Source organism: Chiloscyllium punctatum, chromosome 20 (assembly GCF_047496795.1).
Source record: "Chiloscyllium punctatum isolate Juve2018m chromosome 20, sChiPun1.3, whole genome shotgun sequence".
Classification (NCBI taxonomy): Eukaryota; Metazoa; Chordata; class Chondrichthyes; order Orectolobiformes; family Hemiscylliidae; genus Chiloscyllium; species Chiloscyllium punctatum.
The window spans coordinates 15,978,239-16,003,988 of record NC_092758.1 but is presented as its reverse complement, the minus strand read 5'-3'; the positions used below and the strand labels follow the sequence as shown (position 1 = coordinate 16,003,988).

General features: G+C 43.0%; 1 protein-coding gene and 1 long non-coding RNA gene across 3 annotated transcripts in view; one reads left to right on the top strand and one right to left on the bottom strand.

Moving 5' to 3' along the window:
• LOC140491923 (uncharacterized) overlaps nt 1-15,687 on the top strand; it is a 146,807-nt gene extending 131,120 nt beyond the window's left edge. For both annotated transcript variants that reach the window (XR_011963451.1, XR_011963450.1), the window contains 2 exons: nt 5,557-5,622; nt 14,253-15,687. This is a non-coding gene — a long non-coding RNA (uncharacterized lncRNA). The remainder of the gene's footprint in view (nt 1-5,556; nt 5,623-14,252) is intronic.
• Nucleotides 6,244-25,308, bottom strand: LOC140491922 (15-hydroxyprostaglandin dehydrogenase [NAD(+)]-like). Its single transcript, XM_072590397.1, has 7 exons — nt 25,099-25,308; nt 19,868-19,991; nt 17,777-17,883; nt 16,936-17,032; nt 10,479-10,555; nt 7,774-7,922; nt 6,244-7,369 (listed from the first exon to the last, which is right to left on the bottom strand). Exons 1-7 carry the CDS (start codon nt 25,189-25,191, stop codon nt 7,225-7,227), a joined length of 792 nt encoding a protein of 263 aa, XP_072446498.1. The 5' UTR covers nt 25,192-25,308; the 3' UTR covers nt 6,244-7,224.
• Nucleotides 25,309-25,750: the final 442 nt, after the last annotated feature.

The following is a 25,750-nucleotide window of genomic DNA, read 5'->3' as shown; positions in this document are numbered from 1 at the left end:
CTTTTCTGAACCCCAACATGACATGCCAGCTCTGATACTCAAACGTCTGAGCAACGAGGGCAAGCATACTCAACACCTCCTTAACCACCCTGTTTACCCTCAATGCAAGTTTCAAAGAACTATGAAACTGAAGACCGAGATCTCTTTGTTCTACAACACTACCTAGGACCATGCCATTAATTGTATAAGTCCTGGCCTTGTATGTATTACAAAAATGCAATACCTCACATTTATCCAAATTAAACTCCATCTGCCACTCAGCTCATTGACCCAATTGATCAAGATGTTTTTGTAATCCTAGATAACCTTCTTTACAGTCCACTACAGCATCAAGTTTGGTGTCATCTGAAAATTACTAGCCATACCTCCAATATTCCCATCCAAATCATTGATGTAAATGACAAATAAAAGTGGATCCAGTACTGATCCCTGTGGAACACCAATGGTCACAGGCCTCCAGGCTGAAAAAAACCCCTCCATCCTCACCTTCTGTTCCCTACCTCAAAGTGAATTTTGTCTCCAAATGACAAGATCACTCTGAAACCCATGTGATCTAACTTTACTAATTAGTCTAGTATGTGGAGCCAGTTTTATTCTGAAGTCCCTCTAACATAACACACAGAATTTGAACTAAATACTGCTTGAAAGAAAGGTTTTCTTTATTTGACTTCTGAAAATTCAAAATAATAACTAAGCTGTCAAGTCACAGAACCACTCTCAAAAATCTACTCATTACAAACCATCACAGGATAAATTCTGATTCTATTAACACTCCAGAGCTTTGTAAACATCTGCTATCTGAAATAAATTAGATTAGATCACTGTTGTAATCTGAGGCAAACTTCTTCGCTGTCCATTACACCTTCAATTTTGGTGTCATCTGCAAACTTACTAAGTGCCACAAGGATCGGTGCTGGGTCCACTACTTTTCGTCATTTATATAAATGGTTTGGATGTGAGCATAAGAAGTATAGCTAGTAAGTTTGCAAATGACACCAAAATTGGAGGTGTAATGGACAGCGAAGAAGGTTACCTCAGATTACAACAGGATCTTGATCAGATCGGCCAATGGGCTGAGAAGTGGCAGATGGAGTTTATTTCAGATTAAGGCGAGGTGCTGCATTTTGGGAACACAAATCTTAGCAGGACTTATACACTTAATGGTAAGGTCCGAGGGAGTATTGCTGAACAAAGAGACCTTAGAGTACAGGTTCATAGCTCCTTGAAAGTGGAGTCGCAGGTAGATAGAATAGTGGAGAAGGCGTTTGGTATGCTTTCCTTTATTGGTCAGAGTATTGAGTACAGGAATTGGGAGGTCATGTTGCAGCTATAGAGGACATTGGTTAGGTCATTTTGGAATATTGCGTGCAATCCTGGTCTCCTTCCTATCGAAAGGTTGTTGTCAAACTTGAAAGGGTTCAGAAAAGATTTATAAGGATGTTGTCAGGGTTGGAGGATTTGAGCTATAGGGAAAGGTTGAACAGGCTGGGGCTGTTTTTCCTGGAGCGTCGGTAGCTGAGGGGTGACCTTATAGAGGTTTACAAAATTATGAGGGGCATGGACAGGATAAATAGACAAAGTCTTTTCCCTGGTGTGGGGGAGTCCAGAACTAGACAGTACAGGTTTAGGGTGAGAGGGGAAAGATATAAAAGAGACCTAAGGGGCAACATTTCCATGCAGAGGCTGGTACATGTATGGAATGAGCTGCCAGAGGAAGTGGTGGAAACTAATACAATTGGAACATTTAAAAGGCATTTCGATGGGTATATGAATAGGAAGGGTTTGGAGGGATATGGGCCAGGTGCTGGCAGGTGGGACTAATTAGGTTGTGATATCTGGTTGACATGGACAGGTTGGACCGAAGGGTCTGTTTCCATGCTGTACATCTCTATGACTCTATAACTATACCTCTTATGGTCACATCCAAATCATTTATATAAATGACGAAAAGTTGTGGACACAGTACCGATCCTTTAAAATAAAAAAAATCTATCTCGTTCTTGAATATATGTTCAGGTACACTGCCTTTGCATGAAGAAAATGTTCTTCACCTTGGTCCTAAATAGTCTGCCCCATAACAGGAGACTGTGACTCTTGGTTCCAGATTCCACAACCAAAGGAAATAGTCTGCCCAGCACTGTTAGAACTTTACATAGTTCAGTCAGATCCCCCTCACCCTTCTAAACTCAAGTGAATGCAGGCCCACTCAAACTAATCTCTCCTAATAGGGCAATTCTGCTAATACTTCTATCAGCCTAACGAACCTTTGATCCATGGAAAGAATATCCTTTCTTCAGCAAGGAGACCAAAACTGCACGTAGTGCTCTGGGGGCAGTCTCACCAAAGCCCTGTATAATGACAAAGTTAAAAATCACACAACACCAGGTTATAGTCCAACAGGTTTATTTTGAATCTGGATTGGTGGTGCTGGAAGAGCACAGCAGTTCAGGTAGCATCCAAGGAGCAGTGATATCGACGTTTTGGGCAAAAGCCCTTCATCAGGAATAAAGGCAGAGAGCCTGAAGCGTGGAGAGATAAGCTAGAGGGGGGTGGGGGTGGGGAGAAAGTAGCATAGAGTACAATAGGTGAGTGGGGGAGCAGATGAAGGTGATAGGCCAGGGAGGAGAGGGTGGAGTGATAGGTGGAAAAGGAGATAGGCAGGTAGGACAAGTCCGGACAAGTCATGGGGACAGTGCTGAGCTGGAAGTTTGGAACGAGGGTGAGGTGGGGGAAGGGGAAATGAGGAAACTGTTGAAGTCCACATTGATGCTCTGGGGTTGAAGTGTTCCGAGGCAGAAGATGAGGCGTTCTTCCTCCAGGCGTCTGGTGGTGCGGGAGCGGCGGTGTAGGAGGCCCAGGACCTCCATGTCCTCGGCAGAGTGGGAGGGGGAGTTGAAATGTTGGGCCACGGGATGGTGTAGGGGGGCATGAACCTGACCAGGTAGTCACGGAGGGAACGGTCTTTGCGGAAGGCGGAAAGGGGTGGGGAGGGAAATATATCCCTGGTGGTGGGGTCCGTTTGGATGTGGCAGAAATGTCGGCGGATGATTTGGTTTATGCGAAGGTTGGTAGGGTGGAAGGTGAGCACCAGGGGCGTTCTGTCCTTGTTACGGTCGGAGGGGTGGTGTCTGAGGGCAGAGGTGCGGGATGTGGACGAGATGCGTTGGAGAGCATCTTTAACCACGTGGGAAGGGAAATTGCGGTCTCTAAAGAAGGTGGCCATCTGGTGTGTTCTATGGTGGAACTGGTCCTCCTGGGAGCAGATATGGCGGAGGTGGAGGAATTGGGAATATGGGATGGTATTTTTGCAGGAGGTAGGGTGGGAAGAGGTGTAATCCAGGTAGCTGTGGGAGTTGGTGGGTTTGTAAAAAATGTCAGTGTCAAGTCGGTCGTCGTTCCACAAAGACCGTTCCCTCCATGACTACCTGGTCAGGTCCACACCCCCCTACAACCCACCCTCCCATCCTGGCACCTTCCCCTGCCACCACAGGAACTGTAAAACCTGCGCCCACACCTCCTCCCTCACCTCTATCCAAGGCCCTAAAGGAGCCTTCCACATCCATCAAAGTTTTACCTGCACATCCACCAATATCATTTATTGTATCCATTGCTCCCGATGCGGTCTCCTCTACATTGGGGAGACTGGGCACCTCCTAGCAGAGCGCTTTAGGGAACATCTCCGGGACACTTGCACCAATTAACCACACTGCCCCGTGGCCCAACATTTCAACTCCCCCTCCCACTCTGCTGAGGACATGGAGGTCCTGGGCCTCCTTCACCGCCGCTCCCTCACCACCAGACGCCTGGAGGAAGAACGTCTCATCTTCCACCTCGGAACACTTCAACCCCAGGGCATCAATGTGGACTTCAACAGTTTCCTCATTTCCCCTTCCCCCACCTCACCCTTGTTCCAAACTTCCAGCTCAGCATTGTCCCCATGACTTGTCCTACCTGCCTATTTCCTTTTCCACCTATCCACTCCACCCTCTCCTCCTTGACCTATCATCTTCATCCCCTCCCCCACTCACCTATTGTACTCAATGCTACTTTCTCCCCACCCCCACCCTCCTCTAGATTATCTCTCCACGCTTCAGGCTCTCTGCCTTTATTCCTGATGAAGGGCTTTTGCCCGAAACGTCGATTTCGCTGCTCCTTGGATGCTGCCTGAACAGATGCGCTTTTCCAACACCACTAATCCAGAATCTGGTTTCCAGCATCTGCAGTCATTGTTTTTACTAGGTTTATTTTGAAGCACTAACTTTTGGAGCTCTGTTCCTTCCTCAGGTAGCTGTGGAACAGGATCATAATGAGAGTTAGACATCCCTTCTTCTGAACTCTTAGTTCTGATTTTCTTCAATTCTGCTGTCTCATGAGATTCTTGGTTTCCTAATGTTTCTGGGAGGTTATTGGTACCCACTTTGTGAAGACAGAATCATCATTTAGACTCAATTCTTCAGCCATTTCTTTGTTCTCCATTGTAATTTTCCAGGCTTCTGCCTGTAATCTCATTTGGCTTTACTAAGCTTTTCCTGTCATTTTATATGTTCCTCGCAATGCTACTCTATTTTCCCCCTCTTCATTAAACTTGTTGCTGTTGCAATGGAATTTGATTGACTGACATTGAAGGAACAAAGGTAGAGTTCAACATTGTAAGGGTGAAGGTATTCTTTGAGGAGAAAATGGAAAAGAGTTAGTAAGGTTAATATGGTCATGTTGTATACTTAGATATTTCAAAAGGCTTTTGATAACGTAGCTTTATAATCAAGATGAGGACATGTGGAATCAAGGGACAAATAGCTGAATGGCTAAAATAGATCTCACACAAAGTCTGAAGAATAGTTTGTCAGGTTAAAGGAAGGAAGAAAATGATATTACAGAAAAAACTGAACATTAACCATAGTTGTTCATAGCTTACATGAGTAAGTTGATTTTAGGAATTTGTAACTTCATGTCAAAAGTTGCAGCTGATGTCAAACTGTGGATTTTGGTTTACGGTGAGAAACAGTTCAAACGTTAACAGAGGCAGTCATTGGACTTTTTTCACTGGAGCACAGCAGGTTGAGGGATAACTTTGTGGAAGTTTATAAAATAATGAGGGCTACAGATAGAGTTAATGGTAGTTGTCTTTTCCCTACGATGAGAGATTTGAAAATAAGGGGCCACGTTTTTAAGGTTAGAAGACAAAGATTTTAAAAAAGATGTCGGGTGTAAATGTGTTACACAGAAAACACTTTTTGTGTGTGGAATGAGCTTCCTGAGGAAGTGGTGGATGTGGGTGTAATTACAATGTTTAAAAGACTTATGGATAAGTACATGAATAGGAAAGTTTTAGAGGGATATGGGCCAAGAGCAAGCTGGTGGGAATAGTTTAGTTTGCGATAATGGTGGTATGGACTGGTTGCACGAAAGTGTCTGTTTCCATGCAGTATCACTCTATGACTCTATTAGAAAATCTGCAGACTGCACAATTAAACAAAACATAACTTTTTTTAAAACCATAAATGTAGTTTGGTGAGAAAATAGTATCATTGTCTCCATCTTTTTATTTATTTACAGGATGCGGTCAGCACGGGCAAGCACATCATTTAGTGCCCAATTGTAATTGCCCTGGAGAAGGTGGTGGTGAGTTTATTTCCTGAACTGTTGCACTTCGTGTGATACCGTGTGTTGTGATACTGTGCTGTAAGCTCTAAGGTTCTAGGATTTTATATCAACATATGACTTTAGAGCAGGAAGCCTGCTTCGGTATTCAATAAGGTTATTGCTGGTCTGCTTGTCACCTCAATCTCAAACCTCAAATCAACACTGCCACCCACATGTGACAACCTTTCACCATCTTGCTTACCACGAATCTAACCATTACCATCTTCAAAATATCCCTGGGCACTGCCACCACCTTATCAAAAGAGTTTCAGGGAGCCTTGACTCTCTGGGAGAAAATCTGCATTTTAAATGAACAACTTTGGATTTTTAAATAGCAGTACCTAGTCCAAGAAGAGACCAGGTTAAAATTCCCAGACGAAGGAGCAGTACTTTGCAAGTTTGTACTTCCAAATAAACCTGTTGGACTATAACCTGGTGTCCTGTGATTTTGACCTTTGTCCACCCCTGTCCAACACCAGCACCTCCACTTCATTGAGACCATGAGAATTCTATAAGGATTGGCCAGGTAAATATGGAAGGAACATTTCCACTTGAGAGAGAATCCATAAATATGAGGTATAATTAGAAATGAAACCAATCGAGAGATAAGGAAACATTTATTTAAAAAGCATGGTTAAAATGCGGAACTCACAACCATGTAAGATTGATGCAAATTTTTAAAAACTTATTAATAAAAGAAGCAAAAGTGATGTGAGGAAAATCTTTTCCCATGTTGAATGGTCCAGATCTGAAATGCATTGCCTGACAGTGTGATGAATGCAGGTTCCATCGAGGTATTCATAAAGAATTGGACAAAGTACAAAGCTAGAGGGAGAATGCAGGAGAATGGCACTAAGTGAGGTACTTATTTTGAGAGCTGGCACAAACACAATAGGCCAAATAGCCTCCTTCCCTGCTGTAACAATTTCATTTCTGCAAAGCATGTTGGATATTTTCAAAAGGATATTATGTAAGCATAAGAAATGTTGAAAGGCCGGGATGACATAAGCAAGACAAATTCACAAATCATATTCACTGCTTCTTCTGGTATGAAGGGGAATTTATATCAAAATGGTGCTGGAAAAGCACAGCAGGTCAGGCAGCATCCGAGGAGCAGAAAAATCGATGTTTTGGCCAAAAGCCCTTCATCAGGAATGGAGGCAGGAAGCCTCCAGGGTGGAGAGATAAATGAGGGTGTGGGGGTGGGGTTGGGGAGAAGGTAGCAAAGAGTACAATAGGTGAATGGGGGTGGGGATGGAGGCGATAGGCTAAGCCATTAGTTTACAAGAAGTATGCTCTTCCATTGTACAGTGTGATGCTTCAAATGATCTGAGGTAAGATGGAGTATGATATCTTTGTACCTTCAGGTCTCATGCTATGATGCAACAATTATATCATCAGCATGCTTCTTAAATGCAGACTTACCAATGAGAACATAACACAGCCTTGACCAGTTCTGATTTACAACCAACAAATTAACCAAAAGGAGCAACACTAATTAAAATGTTAATCATTTAATATTTGACCAGGTTTAAATTTTCCATTGTTCTCAGTGACCTGTTGCTTAAATCCATTAGGTCCCTAAGTAGATTTTGGATTTTCTGGAAGAACTAACGCAGGTAGGTCTTCATACTCAAGCTTGCCGGTTTCCGATGCCTTCAGCAATGACCCATTCCTGGTGTGATCCATGACGAGCTGCAAGAATCCCTCTGCAATTTGTGAGGTCCTGGAAAAATCAGATGGTAATCCTGAACATTCATCTAATTAATTTAAAATTAGAACTCAAATTTTCCCAGTGGGTTAAGGTAACACACCACTGGGCCTTCTACCCAATCTGGGAGGATCTAACTAGCAGGGTCAATACAGGAGAAACAGCCAACATCATTGATTTCCTGTAAACATTCCAGGGTAGTTTGCATAAATGTTCTCACATCTTTCAGCAGAGTCATCAAATCAAACATGTAAATTCTCAGGTTAATGCCGAAGATTCAAAATCAATCAGTGTCACTTCATGGACACTACACCAGTTTCTTAGTAGATTGTCACTCAACAAATATTCCATGTAGAACATTTGAACATGTTTTCATCCTATCGATTCCCACCCCACTTCCTGATTTGGTTCATACTCACGTCTGAAGTCCAAATCTGGCGACCATCTTCTTAAACCACTCCTTCTGCTCCGAAGCCTTCTCTGATTTCAGACCTCTCAGAAGTGGAGTGTCGACAAAACCAGGACACAGCACTTGTAATCGAACCCCATGCTTCTCGAGGCAGGTCAGCTAAAAGCAGAAATTTTGTAATGTCTCATACTCTTTGAGTTTTATAGAACTTTACACCTTCCTGACAGGAAGCTCTCAGATGCTAGTTTACATGGAGTTTCGTGACGAGGGCCCATCCTGACTGCAGCAGACTGGGGGAAATCAGGAATCCAGTCCAAGTTCCTGGAAAGTGTTTGTGCTTTGTGTGAGGCTCACCTGAGACGCAGCACAATTCAAACACATGTAACAATTCGGGTCATCAACACATTCAATCTGATTAGACTTGTCTCTCAATCCCCATACCCTGGGTTCATCTTTAGTTGGGGGTGTTAAGTGTTTGGAGCAAGCCGACGCCCACATAGCCCCACAGCCTTTTCACCATTAATCAGTTTGAGGTGTGTCGCCTCCCCACGTATGACGATCTAACGTCTAGTGTCGATAAAGGAGAAGCAGCCAATGTAGTACATTTAGATTTCACTGAAAATTTAAGATGGGATCATGGGTAATATATTAAAAGGTTTTAACAATTGGTAGATGAACAGGAAGTAAATGTTTCACTTTAAGTTGATTGGGTGTGATAAGGCCACAATGATCAGTGATGGGGCCTCAGCTATTTTAATCTGTGTCAATGAATTTGGCAAAGAGACAGAATATTATATCTACATTTGGTAGCCATTCAAAGTTGGACAAAAATACCAGCTGTGAGGCGGTCACAAAATGATTGTAATAATGCTTAAGCAGGTTAAATAATAGTCTGTACCAGGGTGATAGATGAATTATAAATTTGTAAGTCTGCAGTTGTTCACTTTGTTCGTATTATAGACATGCAGAGTATTTTAAAAGACATGAAATTTCAGAAGGTTGTCCCGAGGGATTGGTACATATTAATATAAGGAAAACAATATTAGCACAGAGGTCCAGCAATCAATTAGGAAGGCAAAAGGCATGTTGACCTTGATTGCAGGGAGCTTAGAATATAGGGTTGAGGCAATCTCGTTACAACTGAACAGAGAATTGATGAAACCATCGGAAATGCTGACCAGATATATAATGACCAAGCCCTTCCCCACAACCTAAGGAAATTTAAACATGAGGAAGCCATTTGATTAGGTGGGAGGGTTGCGGGAAAGGGACCTGCTACTTTCACAAGTCCCATCAACCAAACTACCAGTGAGAAAGATGATCAGTAGCTTTTCCTCTTGGAGGCCAATTGATACTCTTAAGTAATCGTTTAATGATGTCATCCACTATCACTGTTAAATGGAAGTTTGATGAGGCTGCACAGCAAACCCTGGGGTTTTCAACAACCGATTGGCAGGGCAAAGGGGCAGGGGCCAGAGAGCAAGCCAGAGGTGACACATCGTTCACGTGAACAGTGTGTTTGAAAGACCCTGCATCACAAAATGAGGTGCAGTATGCTGAAAGCCACTGCATATGCTCTTTCTTCCAACATCCTGCCAACCCCCACTCGACGAGTTGTATTTCATCTGCACTTGCTTCTACCTAGGGATCCATCCTCCTTTACACCTAAATGTAGTATTGACAAGGGCCACCATTCCCTTAATTGATTGGAAGGCCTGACGCTGTTCAGAGTGCCTAATTGTCAGGAAATTGTGTTGTGTCTCCAGGAAACAAGCAATGCCAGGCTCCTAACAGTTGTCCTAGTGATAGCTGAGGCCCCTATGTGAAGATCTCCTATCTGTAAAAGAAGGAAAGGTGGACTAATTCAACTTTGCAAAATTATAATGGGCTTGTCAGAATAGATATTGAGACTGTTTCTCATGGCTTGGGAATACAGCACACAGGGGTTAATCGTTTTGGACTGAGATGAGTAGTGAGGAAGTTCACTCAAAGGGTAGTGAATCTTTGAAGTTCTCTATCCCAGAAGATTACAATTCAGTTGTTGAATACATTTCAGGCTGAGATAGATTTTTGGTCCCTCACAATCACGGGATATGAGGATAAGGCCAGGAAGTGATATTGAATCCCAAAACCAGTCATGATCGTACTGGTTTATGCACATAAATGGTGGACTGAAGCTACTATTTCATAAGTAAGAGCAGTCTGCTAATCAAACTGTTGGTACTTTTCCTGTACCACCTGTCACCACCTGGGAGCAACAGCTGGGATTACAAAGAAGAAAGGAACCATGGAATTTGAAACAAGCTAAGTCCTTGGACAACAAAGGCCATTCTTGTAAATCCCAATATGGTGCAGTAAGGTCAGAGTGGACATTGGTTTGCCAATGGTCTTTGTACCCTCCATGTCCATGTATGGCATTTACCCACCCTGGATAGCCATGTGAGACTGTGGATGCTCAGTTAATGACTATATTCAACGTCAATGTTGACAGATTTTTGGGCACTAAGGGAATCAGGGGTTATGGAGTTAGGATGAGAAAATTAAGTCAAGGTACTAACTGAGCTCTCATCTTAATGAGGAGCAGAGCAAGCTTGAGCGACCATGTGGCCTGTTACTTGCTCTACAACTGCTGCTTGTTCTGAAATTCTTACACAGGATTAGTGCATTATTTATAAAGAAATAATATTACTCTTTGCAATATAACATAGCACTCACAGACAGTGACGTAGTGAATCCTACTACTCCATACTTTGAGGCTGCATAAACTGGGTCAAGGTAGAAAGGAATCAAACCTGTTCACCACAAAACAAGAAAGAGTTAGCATCAGACATGCCATCAACAGAAACTTGTGAATATGCAGAAATGCATAGAGTCATTCTGTCATAGAATCATACATCACGGAAACAGACCCTTTGGTCCAACCAGTTCATGCCAACTATAATCCCAAACTAAACTATTCCCATCTGCCTGCATTTGGCCCATATTCCTCCAACATTTCCTGTTCATATACTTCTTCAAATGTCTCTTAAACATTGTAGCTATACCCACAGCCACCACGCCCTCTTAAAATTCATTCCACATGCAAACCACTGCAAAAAAATGTTCCCTCATGTCTTTTTTAAATCCTTCTCCTCTCAACTTAAAAATATGCGCCCTAGACTTGAAATACCCTACCCTAGGGAAAAGTCCAATCATCTTAGCTATACCCCCCATTATTTTATAAACCTCTGTAAGATCACCCTTCAACCATCTATACTCCAGAGAAAAAAGTTCTAGCTTCTTATAACTCAAATGCCCCATTCCTGCGGCATCCTTGTAAATCTCTTCTGAACCCACTCCAGCTTAATGACATCCTTCCTATAATAGGGCAACCAGAACTGGACGCTCTGCTCCAGAAAAGGCATGGAGACAGGTCAATCAGTCCATCCAGTTCATGTCAACATTTACTCTTTACATGAACAGCTAGTGCCTGATCACAGTTACCAGCATTGTTTCCAAATTTCTTCCATCCTTTTCTCCATCTTTTCAATCTAAACGTCAATATTGAAACTTCCTGCCTCAACAAATAAACCTGAAACAGAATTCCACATCAACAGATCTCAGTGAGGAAAAGTTGTTCCTGCTGAAGTTTTACAGCTTAATGAAGTAGTATCTACTCACACTTCCTGATGATGAGTTCCATCTCTGACTACTGGACCTATTGCCGAAACTTATCATTACTTCCTCCAACCTTCTCAATAATTATTTGTACTTCCTTTTTTGAAACCATTTGCAAATTTCAACACATTTCCTCTGAACTTATATTTCTCTCAGTCTTGCTCACACTCAACAGAAGCAGGCCCTCAACCTTTCAAATGTCCAAATCCTCTTTCAGACACTGAAAAATTACTCGTCGTTCCATAAGGGTGGCACGGTGGCACAGTGGTTAGCACTGCTGCCTCACACCGCCAGAGACCCGGGTTCAATTCCTGCCTCAGGCGACTGACTGCGTGGAGTTTGCACATTCTTCCAGTATCTGTGTGGGTTTCCTCCCACAGTCCAAAAATGTGCAGGTTCGGTGAATTGGCCATGCTAAATTGCCCATGGTGTTAGGGGAATGGGTCTGGGTGGGTTGCGCTTCGGCAGGTCGGTGTGGACTTGTTGGGCCGAAGGGCCTGTTTCCACACTGTAAGCAATCTAATCTAAACTGTCATCTTCTTCAGAACTTCAATAAGAGTAGGAGACTTAACAGCATATTGTCATGACTGAGCTGAAACTTCCACTCCCACTCCCTATATCCTTTGAATCCCTGATGGTTAAAGTCTGTCTAGCCTAGCCTTACATATATTCAATGACAGTGCAACACAATCCTCTCATGGAAGAGAATTCCAAAGATTCAGGACTTAAATATTGAGTTCAATAATTTAAAAACTGAACACCTCCTTCCATGTCTTTTATCCACCCCAAACCCCAGATTCTGTCATCAGATAAACTGCTTTCATAACCGCCAACCCATTTTCACTCAGTCATAGACCCAATTATCACTGATCTAGCTTCTTCCCTGGCTTACAATCAACCATCCCTTTGACTGCCTACTTTTAGAGTCATAGAGATATACAGCATGGAAACAGAACCTTCGGTCTAATCCGCCCATGCCGACGAAATATCCTCACCCAATCTAGTCCCACCTGCCAGCACCCGGCCCATATCCCTCCAAACCCTTCCTATTCATATACCCATCCAAATGCCTTTTAAATGTTGCAATTGTACCAGCCTCCACCACTTCCTCTGGCAGCTCATTCCATACACGTACAACCCTGTGTGTGAAAAAATTGCTCTGAAGATCTCTTTCATATCTTTCCCCTCTCACCCTAAACCTATACCCTCCAGTTCTGGACTTTGCCTATTTATCCTTTCCATGCCCCTCATAATTTTATAAACCTCTATAAGGTCACCCTTCAGCCTCCGACACTCCAGGGAAAACATCCCCCAGCCTGTTCAGCCTCTCCCTGTAGCTCAAATCCTCCAACCCTGGCAACATCCTTGTAAATCTTTTCTGAACCCTTTCAAGTTTTACAACATCTTTCCGATAGGAAGAAGACCAGAATTGCATGCAATATTCCAACAGTGGCCTAACCAATGTCCTGTACAGCCGCAACATGACCTCCCAACTCCGGTACTCAATTTGTTTCTTCTCTCTCTGCCTGGGCTCCATCTCCACCTATCTGCTCATTCCTCAGCCCCTCTGCCTCCTCCCCCCGCCTCACTGACCCCTGTCATCAACATGATTGCCACTTTTTCTTAGATGCTCTCAGTTTTGAAGAAGGGTCAAAACATTCATCTGTTTTCTCTCCACAGATGTTGCCAGACCTGTTGAGTTTCTCCAACAGCTTTTTTAAAATTTTTATTCCAGACTTGTATTGTGCAATGAGGATGAATTAATTAACAGACTTCTTGTGCAGGATCCATCTTGTGGAAGAGTGACCATAATGATAAAATTCCTCATTAAGATGGAGAATGAAGCAGTCAAATCCAAAACTAGTGTCCTAAATCTAAATGAGGGAATTACAAGGGTATGAATCAGCAAGGAGGGACTGAGCAATATGACTGCCTTTCTACTGATATGAAACACTTCTCAAGTGAAGCCTGATTTGTATCTGTCTTTTTAATATCATATAGACGTTGAACTTTTCACTCCTCAGGCACCTTTTCCAGTCACTTACCTTAATTCAAATGTTTCCTTGAAAATTATGTTTGAATTCACTGTTCAAAATTACTTTCTGACCTTTGTTAAAAGGAACAAGTCACTTTCATAGAAGTGTGTGAAAATCAATTTTATCTCTACATTAAAAAGAATAGATGAAGGGTGTTCCAAAAAGCCACAAGTTTTGTTCATATGGTATAAACCTTTATCTTAATGGGAAAAGAGTGGGGAGAGAGACAAATTGTCCTATTCTTCAAAAGAGCCAGTGTAAGCTGCTCTTCTATGATAGAAATGTACACCAATTTTGTTGTAACATTATATCACCTCAATGTACACATTCTGCCAATATAAATTTTATGGAACTCCATTAGAATTTAACTTGAGCACTCTCACAATGCAGATCATTAACAGGCAGAGCAGAGGAAGAGTCTCCACAGTATTGCATTCCCACAGGAATTGCCATTTAAAGCTGCTTAGTTTAAAATTTAAACAAGGGCTGTTATGGTACAACGGTAGCGTCCCCACCCCGAACTGATAGGCCCAGGTTCAAGTTCAACCTGTTTTAGAGTTGTGTGAAAACCTCTTTGAACAGGTTGATAAGGAAAACATCTAAAATAGAAACAAAAGTTAAGCAGTAAACTTAGTCATGATTAACTTCTCCATTGCAATGCTTCTACCAAGCAAAGACCACTTCAGAACCAATCAGCACATTCCTCATGTCCAGTATAAATGTAGATTTCCCTTTAGTTTGGCTTTTCTTGAGAATGTTCTGATGAGTGTAAGACATCTTCAAATTTTCCCTGCAGCAGTCCACTGTCCGTGCCTGTTTCAAGAGGGCCAACATCATCCCTGTGCCTAAGAAGGCTCATGCAGCATGCTTCAATGACTACTGCATAGTGGCCCTAACCTCGGTGGTCATGAAGTGATTTGGAAGACTGGTCATGGCATTAATCAACTCCAGCCTCCTCACTGCTCTTGACCCACTCCAATTTGCCTATTGGATTAACAGATCCACGTCAGATGCCATATCACTTGCCTTTCACTCCTCCCTAGAACATCTTGACACCAAGAACAGCTACGTAAGAATCCTAGTCATTGACTATAGTTCAGCCTTCAACACTATTATCCCCACGATACTGATTACTAGACATAGTGATCTCGGACTAAACCCCACTCTCTGCAACTGTATCCTCAGTTTCCTGACCCACAGGCCACAATCATTGAAGATTGGGGACAATATTTCATCCTCACTAACACTCAACACTGGAACCCTCCAGAGGTGCATATTCAGCCCCCTACTGTATTTATTGCATACCCATAACTGCATTGCCAAATACCAGACTAATGCCATTTACAAGTTCGCTGATGACACCACCGTAGTCGGTTGAATCTCAGATGGCAATGAAACAGACAGAAGGTGGAAGACCTGGAAGAGTGGTGCACCGAGAACAGCCTAGCTCACAGTGATGGCAAAACCAAGGAACTCATTACTGACTTTCAACGGGACGTTACTCATGCCCCCCTATATATTAACAGCACAGACATGGATCGTGGAGAGTATCAAGCTCCTGGGAGTGGTCATCTACAACAAACTTTCTTGGATTGTTCATGTGGACACACTGCTTATAAAGGCCCAACAAGTTCTCTTCTTCCTCAGACAGTTGAGAAAATTTGGCATGATGGCGAATACCCTTGTCAACTTTTATAGGTGCGCCATCGAGAGCATTCTGTCTGGATGTATCACTACCTGGTATGGTAACTGCACCATTCAAGATTGGAGACGGTTACAGAGAGTGGTGAACTCGTCCCAGACAATCACAAAGGCCAACCTCCCATCTATAGAATCCATCTACCAAACCCGTTGTTAAGGAAAGGCCGCCAGCATTCTCAAAGATCCACCCCACCCTGGCAATGCTTTTCAACAATATCTACCATCGGGGAGAAGGTACAGAAGCCTGGACACACGTACCAGCCTGTTTCAAAACAGTTTATACCCTGCTGTTGTTAGAATACTGAATGGACTCACAAACTCTTAGCATTCACCTGTACCTGTGTTTTTGTTTTTGCCGCTGTTTACCTATTATTTACTTATCTATGCAATTTAACCATGTGACCTGCCTGTATTGCTTGCAAGACAAAGCTTTTCACTCGGTACACGTGACAATAAGTTCAATTCAATTCAATTCAATTCAATACAAAATGGATTGTTTTTCAGCTATATTCTGTATTTATGTGCTATAAAAGGACTACTTGCATAAATACTTGTCAGTACACTGGATATAGACCCCTCATCTTCTTTGAAACAGTAGCAATGGGAACCTTTACATTCTGGAAGGGACAGGCATAGTCTTATTTTAATGTCTCAGCTAATGATAGCACAGCAGCATCCCCTTAGTACTAAGCTGAAATGTCAGTGTAAATTGTTGTGACAAAGAGTTTGGGTCTTACCTTTAGGAAAGAGAAGGCTGAGGAATAAATGAGGGGTTTATTATAGACATCAAAATATAAGAGATTTCAAAAGAATGTTTTGACTTGTGTTACAATCCAAAACTAGAGGTCAACTATGCTGGATAAGGCTGAAGGTAACAGGAACTAATAGGTGGCTTTACAATGGGCTGTTATGTGAATGTAATTATGCTTAGAAATTCAGGTCTGCTAAGAGCTAAGATTGCAGGAAATTAGTAACTACTGTCTCCACCAAATAAAGATGAGACACTCATTATTCCAAATAAGTCATACACTTTGCACAGAGACCTGTGTATAAAGTAGTTCAGAAAATTCTTGATTTCCAGCAGGATTTCAGAGAATATCTGCAGGACATACCCTATGTCAGGAAGCAAGGTGAAGATATTGAGAAGTGTTCCAGACTGGCCAGCTGCCAACTCTCCCAGGTAATAACATTTGGGATTAGTTACAGAAGCCAGGGTACTGAAAGACAATGAATGTGATATCTCTAGTAGTTTAAAGTATCTGTTATTCATATCCAAACTCTGCTATAAGTGTCTCTGCTATAGCTTCAACTATGCATATACTATTGTCTCTCCAAGATGGCCAAAATCTGTAGTGAGCCTCTGAGATGTCACATGCTGGAAAGTAAGACTAGTAGATTCAGTTTTTTTTTGCAGTAGAGACTCAACGTGCCAAAGAGCCACTCTTGTCCGTGTGGTTCTTATTAAACAGTCACTAACAAATTCAGTGAGGAATTCAGGAAAATCCAGAGATGGTTAGAATGTAATCACCTTGTGATTGCCACAGAATGGGTTGAGGCGAATGACACTTGAAGGGAAGTTACAGAAGTTGAATGATGTTGTGAGTTGAATCAGAGGACCGGCAGCTTGTGTGGAGATAAATATCTTTTCCTTTGCTGTATATTACATGTAAAATGAGCTTCCCCTGAAAACATAATTTGTCCCCTATGGATGTTTTCCAGAATCCTCAGGCAACACTTAGAATATTCATTGATAAGCTATTGTTACTTTGCTGACTTACCTGCCATGGAAGCGATATTAACAATCACTCCTCCTTTCCCTCCAGTCTCTTTACTCATGTGCTGTATTCCCAGATAGGTTCCTTTAATTACACTGACCTGCAATACAAGTATCATAGGAATCACCAGGGAGAAGGCCCATTCAGTTAATGTTAAAATGCTGATATGTACAGACAGTAGCAAGTGTACAGAGATACATGTAGATAACAAGCTATATTCAAGTTCATCCAGCAACAGTACATTCAAGCATGAGCAGAACACAAACATTCAGGGTGGTAGTAGAATCATGAACAGTAAAATACTGGAAAGATTAGATTCCCTACAGTGTGGAACAGGTCCTTTGGCCCAACAAGTCCACACCGACCCTCTGAAGAATAACCCATCTGCCTCTGAGTAATGCACCTAACAACTATGGACAATTTAGCATGGTCAATTCACCTGACCTGCACATCTTTGGATTGTGGGAGAAACCCATGCAGACATGGGGAGGATGTGCAAACTCCACACAGACAGTCACCCATGGCTAAAATTGAACCTGGGACCCTGGCACTGTGAGGCAGCAGTGCTAACCACTGAGCATCCATGCTAACTTGTGGAATGGGTAGTCTGACAAACAGGATGGACAAACTAGAGGTCAGCAAACTGGTTAGTAGAATGAGCCAATTGATCTATTGCAATAGTTAAGGGTTAAGGGTATTATTCAAACCATTCTTTGCTAAGTCTTACATTGGTTAACAGAATGAAACCATAAAAACATTCATCTCCAAACTCAACCACATCCCAGTTAATTAATGAGCTCACATGAAACCCAATTAACATAATCAATAGACTATTGGCACATACCAGATTTACACTGAGACACTTCTCCCAGTTTTCCCGATCAGAGATCCCTGCATTGTTACATACTATGTCCAATCTCTGAAACTTTTCAAGAGTTTTGCAAAAACAATCTGGAAAAAACAATGAATGGAGTTGATTAGCAAAGTTTCCAAAGTCTCCAACCAAACATACCAACACTAAATACTTGCCTCAGAATGACTCATTCAATTACTGAGTCAGAGTCATACAGCGAAGAAGTAGGCCCTTCAGCTCACCAGGTCAATACTGATCAACAAATACCAACTACGCGAATCCTATTTACCTGCACTTGGTTCATAACCTACTTTGCCCTGGCATTTCAAGTGCTTATTCAGATGTTTCTTAAATGTTGCAAGACTACCTGCAAGGCTACCAGACGGCCTATTCCTGCTCCTAGTTATAAAGTCATAAAGATGTACAGCATGGAAACAGAACCTTCAGTCCAAACTTGTCAATGCCGACCAGATATCCCAACCCAATCTAGTCCCACATGCCACCATCCGGCCCATATCTCTCCAAACTCTTCCTATTGATACCCATCCAGATGCCTTTTAAATGTTGCAATTGTACCAGCCTCCACCACTTCCTCTGGCAGCTCATTCCATACATGCACCACCCTCTGTGTGAAAAAGTTGCCCCTTAGGTCTCTTTTAAATCTTTCTCCTCTCACCCTAAACCTATGCCCTCTAGTTCTGGACTCCCCCACTCCAGGGAAAATACTTTATCCTACCAAAGCCCCTCATGATTTTTTAACCTCAGCTCCGATGCTCCAGGGAAAATAGTCCCAGCCTATTCAACCTCTCCCTACAGCTCAAATCCTCCAACCCTGGCAACATCCTTGTAAATCTTTTCTTCTTATGTAGTCCTTATGTACTGTCTCCATCAGCCTCAGTTAGTGCATTTCATATTTCCACCATCCTCTGAGTGGAAGACGTGTTCCGCAGATCTTCTCTAAACCACTCACCAGTCACTTTAAACTTGTGCACTCTGGTCTTCAATGTATCTGCTACGTGGAAGATATTTTCACAATCACCCCTGTCTCAGCCTCCCATAATTTTTATACCTTAATCAGATCACTCCTCCGCTTCCTCCGCTGCAGGGAAAATAACCCCATCCTATCTAATCTCCATTTATAACTGAGATTTTCCAGTTGTCAGATGTTTCATTATCGAGGATGATCTATACATGCAAACAATCAAGTGAATTTTCCTGATCATTGCCCTGGGAAATATGGTTGGCCAAGACCTAAATGGAACCTTTTCACCAAACCCGCTTGATATTGAACCAGAATTTTTGGAGACTGTCACAGGAAACCCTTCTATTGGCGTGTGTGAAATGGGAGGAATGCTACCAGTATGCTTCCTGTTTCCCACAATCAACAACCATCAAAATCCTGAAATAAAAGCAACCTGTAGATTTGCAAAAAGCACCTTCCCTCTTCCATATATCCACTTGGAAGATGGTAATGGTGTGCAACATCAAACCATTGGAGAACATCCCTGCTTCCTCGCAAGAGGCAACAGGCCTTAGTCTTATGGCCAGAAATAGAGAGACTGTGAGAACTATCAGCAGGAGAACTGAGACCATAAGCTAGAACATGTACCTACTTCTGGGACACTAAACCAGGACCATCTAAACCAAGACCTACAGAAGAAGCATGTACCAAGACCGCAAGGGTATAAACAAGGAACACTTAGTCTGAGAACCTTCACCAGGAACACTGAGACACTGAGACCCTGAGATCCAGGAACACAGAAAAGCTGACCCGTATCAATTGGTGCCTAAGCATAGACTGAGAATTGGATTCTGGAATCCATGCTGTCAATGAAATATCCCATTTCTGGCTGGATATTTACCCCCTGCTCTGAAGGAACAGTTTTTAAGTGTAAACGTATCCTCATTCTCTTCTCTCTCAGTAAATGGAAGGTGTTGTACTGATTACATTTAATCGTATTGCAGTGTATAAACTTACTAATGCCAACAATGTAACTCCCAGCAAAGTGACTGTTTAGAAACCAGTCAGTCAGATTGAACAAGTCAGTGGCATGTTGATAAAATTAGTGTTTGAATTGGTACCTTTCAGCTGATTCTCAGACGTTACATCACATGGAAGGAACAAAATATTCTCCGCTCCATAGATCTGTTCAAAGGCAGCTTTGGTAACCTCCCCTGTAGGTACATTGATATCCAACAGACTCACCTAAAGGAGGCAAAAAATGGTTCAGTCCCAAAGGATCCTAAAGCAAACGTACAGGTTGGTCAATGTAGGTAAAAACAATAACTGCAGATGCTGGAAACCAGATTCTAGATTAAAGTGGTGCTGGAATAGCACAGCAGTTCAGGGAGCATCCGAGGAGCAGGAAAATCGACGTTTCGGGCAAAAGCCCCGTGTCTGAGGGGAGCTTAGGACTGTCAATGGCCCATTTCAAACTCTAATTCCAACACTGACCAGACAAGTGAAACCTGCAAGGTGAAAGCGAGGACTGCAGATGCTGGAAACCAGAATTTAGGTTAGAGCGGTGCTGGAAAAGCTCAGCAGGTCAGACAGCATCCGAGGAGCATGAAACCTACACCCCAAACTTCTTCTGATTTTTCTCAGTGAACTTCTGATCCTTCAGCACTGATTTGGTGCAGTGTTCCCCGAAGGATACATGCAGAGATTCCCCCTTTCTAGGGCATGAGCTGCTGGATTAAAATGAGTAAAAAAGAGTTCTGATGACCCAAAGCCTCTTTCAAAACCAACCGTGGATGAAGAAGGTAGTGTAGTTGTAACATCATTATGTTAGTAACTCAAAGGCGCAGCTAAATGCTTAAGGGATGTGTGTTCAAATCACACCAAGGCAGCTGGTGGTATTTTCAAGCTGAGAGGTGAACTGTGGAGGTGTAAAGGATTCTGAGGGGCATGAACATGGTGAATGTGAAGCAGTTGATCCCCCCTAGTCAAAGGATCAATAACATTTGGCATAATTTTAAGGTGAAAGGCAGAAGGTTTAAACAGGATTTCCCAAAGTTTTTTTCACCCAGAGGATGTCAGAGGCCTAGAATGCACTACCTGGAGCGTGTTTGATGTGAGAAACCTCGCAGCTTTAACAAGTCCTTGAATGAGCATTTGAAAGTATATAACATTCGAGGCTGTGGGCCAAGTGCTGCAAAGTTGGACAAATCTAGATTTAGAGTAGTTTTTATCAGGGTAGAACAGATGGGCTGAAGGGCCTCTTCTGTACTGTGTGAAGCTAAGATTCTGTCATGGGAAAGTAAGTGAGTAATGTATAAGTGAGTGATCATGGGGAAGGTTGGGCAAAATGCAGGTTCAGATGTAGGGTGGCAGCAAGGTAGATGGGTCAGGGGTTGGGGTTCTGATGAAGAGTCCTACCTGAAACGTCAACTTTCCTGCTCCTCTGAGGCTGCTTGACCTATTGTGCTTTTTCCAGCTCCACACTTTATCAACTCGGGTGGTATCACAAACCATGTCATGTGATGGTATTGAGTCAGGTTTGGGAATGTGGGGGAGGTGTTGGGTGAGGAGCCAAGAAGCTCAGTGATTAGAGAATCCCTGCAGTGAGGAAACAGGCCCTTTGGCCCAACAAGCCCACCCAGACCCATTTCCCTCTGACTGATGCACATAACACTATGGGCAATTTTGAATGGCCAATTCACCTGACCTGCACATCTTTGGATTGTGGGAGGAAACCGGAGCACCTGGCACAGACATGGGAAGAATGTGCAAACTCCACACAGACAGTCGCCCGAGGCTGGAATCGATCCTGGGTCCCTGGCGCTGTGAGGCAGCAGCGCTAATCACTGAGCCACCATGCCGCCCTGTGGGAGGGAATGAGTTGGAAAGTGAGGTTGGAACTGGTCATTTGGAGGGAGTCAGGTGAGGTAGAGGTTGTGTCAATGTGCCAGAGGGGGTTACTCAGGTCATGTTGGGGGTGGGGATGTTAGGCTAATAGTCAGGTGTTGAGGGAGAGGTTGGTAGGTTGGCCAATAGGAATAATTGGGGTTCAGTTGTATTGTTCTCTTGGAGTTTTAAAACTTTGCTGTCTAACACTTCCTGGGTAACTGTCCAGATTTCTAAGCTGACATCATCCAAAGTCTCTGACTCCAGATCGAAATCAGAGCTTTGTTTTATTCATTTGTGTCTGTGGGTATCACCGGCTGGGCTAGCATTATTGCCCATCCCTACTTGCCCTTGAGAAGGTCATGGTGAGCTGCCATCTTGAGTTGACGTATTCTGATTATGACCATTTAAAAATTCCCTAATATAAAATGTACTTTAAATAATCTACTTGACAATTATTATTTATATATCTCAGATATTAACTGAAGAATTCAGAACTCTTTAATGTTGCTACTTAATTTTAACTAGATTCCCTTAGAACTGATTAAGTTACTGAACACTGATATAATTATATGATAAATTCTAAAAATAATCTCAACTTTTAAGCAAATGTTTTTTGTTCTTAAAATATATAGGTAATACACATTATTGTCACTGAGCATCAGTGGTGAGGGGATGAATATTTACAGATGTGGTGCCAACCAAGAGGCTGGCTTATCCTGGATCTTGTCAGCATCTTGCATATTGTTGGAGCTACACTCGTTGAGGCAAGTGGGAAGTATTTGATCACATTCCTGACTCAGGCCCTCTAGATTATGGGCATGCTTTGGGAAGAGGAGAGGTGACTAATTTACCAAAGGTCTGTTCTGACCTGTACTTGTAGCCACATTAGTTATATGGTTAGTCCAGTTCAGTTTCTGGTTACTGACAACCTCCCCTACAACAACCTCAGGATGTTGACAGTGGGTAGTTTCAGTAATAGTACTCACATTGAATGTCAAGGAGTGAGGATCAAATTCTCTCTTGTTCATGATGGTCATTGCTTGATACTTGTGTTACACAAATGTTACTTCCACTCATCAGTCCAAACCTGGATGGTATTCAGGTCTTGCTGCATTTGGACACAGGATGGAATCTGGATGGAGGCCTTCAATATCCACTACCAAGAGGGACTCAGCAGCCTGAATACTGACTGAGTTGGTCAAGTGCTAAAGTATATAATAGCTAGCATAGGTCAGCGGCAATTGTAAGGGAAGCAACAAGAGAGGAAATCATACTTGACCTCAACTCACCAATCAGATATGATCTAACGGAATGGCAGAACAGACACAATGGGCTGAATGGCCTATTTTTACTCCTATGTCTTATGGACAACCTGCAGACAACAAGACTTTACTGCATATACTATCTACAAGATACACTGTTTAAATTTAGCAAGGCTCCACAAACAGTACCTTCCAAACCCATGATCATTTCCATCTCAAAGGACAAGGGAAAAACACATGGGAACACCACCACCTTGGAGTTCTCTTCCAAGTCACTCACCATCCTGATTTGAAAATACATTGCTATTCATTCACTGTTACATCATTCAACTCCCTCCACAACAGTACAGTGGGTCTAGCTACAGCACATGGACTGCAGTGACTCAAGAAGGCAGCTCACCACCACCTTCTCAAGGGCACTAGGGACAGGCAATAAATTCTGGCATAGCCCACGTCTTAAAAGTGAATAAAAACCAGGTCATTGAAGCAGCTGAAGACACCATCCCAAGGAGCTCTTGCTGTTATGATGACTAATGAAAATGAATTTTAAAAAGTTACCAATATGCTTAGACAAAAACACAAATTGTTGGCAGCACTATGGAGAGAAAGCAGAATAAATGATTTGAGTATGGTGATTGTTCTTCAGAACTGATGGTAGCTAACAAATGGTGGTATACATGCTGAAGACAGGGGATGATAGTTGGGGTAAAGGAGTAAGCATTAGGTGGAGATGGAGCCAAGTCGGAGAGAAAGACAGTGAGGCAAATAAAGGATAGATCATGGTATGCCAGAAAGAAGAGTTGCTAATGTAGACCATAAGTAAGTGAAAATGGGTTAGCTGCACCAATATGATGACAGGACCTGGGATGTGGGTGTGGGTAAAGACATGGACGACGATGTTCAAACCCTAATGTTATTGAACTCAGTTTTGAGTTTGGAAGTCTGCAGGCTCCCCAAGGGGAAAAATGACGCGCTATTCTTCCAGTTAGCACTGAACTTCACTGGAACACTGCAGCAAGCCAAAGGCAGAGATGTTGGAGAGGGAACCGGTGCTGTATTAATGTGGCAGGAGGGCAGGACCTATACAGTGAATGGTAAGGCCCTGGGGAGTGTTACCAAACAAAGGGACTGAGAGGTGCAGGCACATAGTTCCTTGAAAGTCGATTAGCGGGTAGATAGGGTGATGAAGAAAGCATGTGGCACGCTTGCCTTCAGTGGTCAGAACATTGAGTATAGGACTGGGATGTCATGGTGCAGCTGTAAAGGACATGGTGCAGCTGTTCTGGACTCCCTGCTATAGGAAAATCTTGTTAAACTTCAAAGGGTGCAGAAAAGATGTACAAGGATGTAGCCAGGGTTGGGAGGTTTGAGTTAATAGGGACAGATTGGGGCTTTTTTCCCTGGAGCATTGGAGGTTGAGGGCTGACCTTTTAGAGGTTTGTAAAATCATGAGGGGCAGGGTGGGGCAATCCAAAACTAGAGGGCATAGGTTTAAGGTGAGAGGGGAAATATTTAAAAGGGACAGCGGTAGAACTTTTTCATGCAGAGGGTGGTGCATGTACGCAATCAGCTGCCAGCGGAAGTGGTGGATGCCGATACAATTACAATATTTTAAAGACATCCAGATGAATGTGAAGGTTTAGAAGGGTATGGGCCAAATGCTGGCAAAAGGGACTAGGTCAGATTGAGAGGTCTGATGTACCTGGACTAGTTGGACGAAACATTCTGTTTGAGTGCTGCGTGTCTCTATAACCGGAAGGTTGCGGTAATTTTTGTTGACAGAATGTAGGTATTCTGCAAAGCGGTTACCCAATCTGCGCTCATCTCCCCAGTGTAGAGGAGACCACATTGTGATGCGTGAATACAGTAGACTAGATAAAGAGCACTTAAAGCTGCTCCTGGAACTTGTGCCTGGAGCGTCAGAAATGGAGGAAGGAGGAGGTACACGGGCAGGTGTTACACTTTCTGCCATTGCACACTTGCCCGCGGGTAATTCCTGTAAATTGCTGGAATATGACTTTCCCTGCAGTTCAGTTCCAATTTAAAACTTATTATTTCAACCGAGCTTTTGCGCACCGCTCACTCCAGATCAGTCATCAGGTTAACACGAAAGGCTGCATTTCTGAACACACTGCCTGGGCAATCGTCGTCTTACTTTGCACGGGGAAATTGACAGGAACTGATTCCAGCAGAATTGTTACCTTAGCGCCGTTCTTCAGGAGGATTTCAGCAATTGCTTTCCCGATGCCTTGGACAGCGCCAGTCACCAGCGCAACTTTCCCCTGGAGCTCCATTGTAGCACTGACGGTGGACTTTAGCGATTTGCCCCTGGACTTTATGAAGAGTTTGCGGTTAATTTGTCATGAGTAAAAATTTGCATGAGCAGCTCATATCCACTTATACACACAGAGAGACAGGAAGATTGCCGCCCATCCTCCTTATGTGATCAGTTTCCTCCCCATTTCTTCTTGTTTTTGCACCAAACTGAAATCCGTCACCCTCCCACTCCCCCCACCCTCACATTTCTAATTCCACATTGCCAGTTTCCACACTATGGATTGGAATATTTCCTCAGCCTTTAAACCAAGCAGCGTTTGATCGGGGAAAGGGCTGTAATACCTGAATTCACTCTGCCTTTACCCCTTGCCCTGTACCCAGACAGGGAGATGTCATAACAAGATCCATTGCCTTCACTTTGAAGAACTGAGGAACGTGGATTTGGGAGAAGGATGGTGGGGATCTGTAATTCACTTCCTGTGAGGATAGTTAAGTCAGGAAACCTCACAACCTTTAAAAAGTACTTGGAATGAGCACTTGTAATATTATAACATTGTCCAAGTGCTGGAAAATGGG

Bases quoted from the DNA above. Each gene is read 5' to 3' on its own strand.
- LOC140491922 (XM_072590397.1), bottom strand. From the start codon at position 25,191: ATGGAGCTCCAGGGGAAAGTTGCGCTGGTGACTGGCGCTGTCCAAGGC. The intron at 17,884-19,867 runs GTACCAATTCAA...TGTTTTTTCCAG, and splicing joins GTCTGAGAATCAGCTGAAAG to ATTGTTTTTGCAAAACTCTT. The intron at 10,556-16,935 runs GTAAGTCAGCAA...TGTGGTGAACAG, and splicing joins TAATATCGCTTCCATGGCAG to GTTTGATTCCTTTCTACCTT.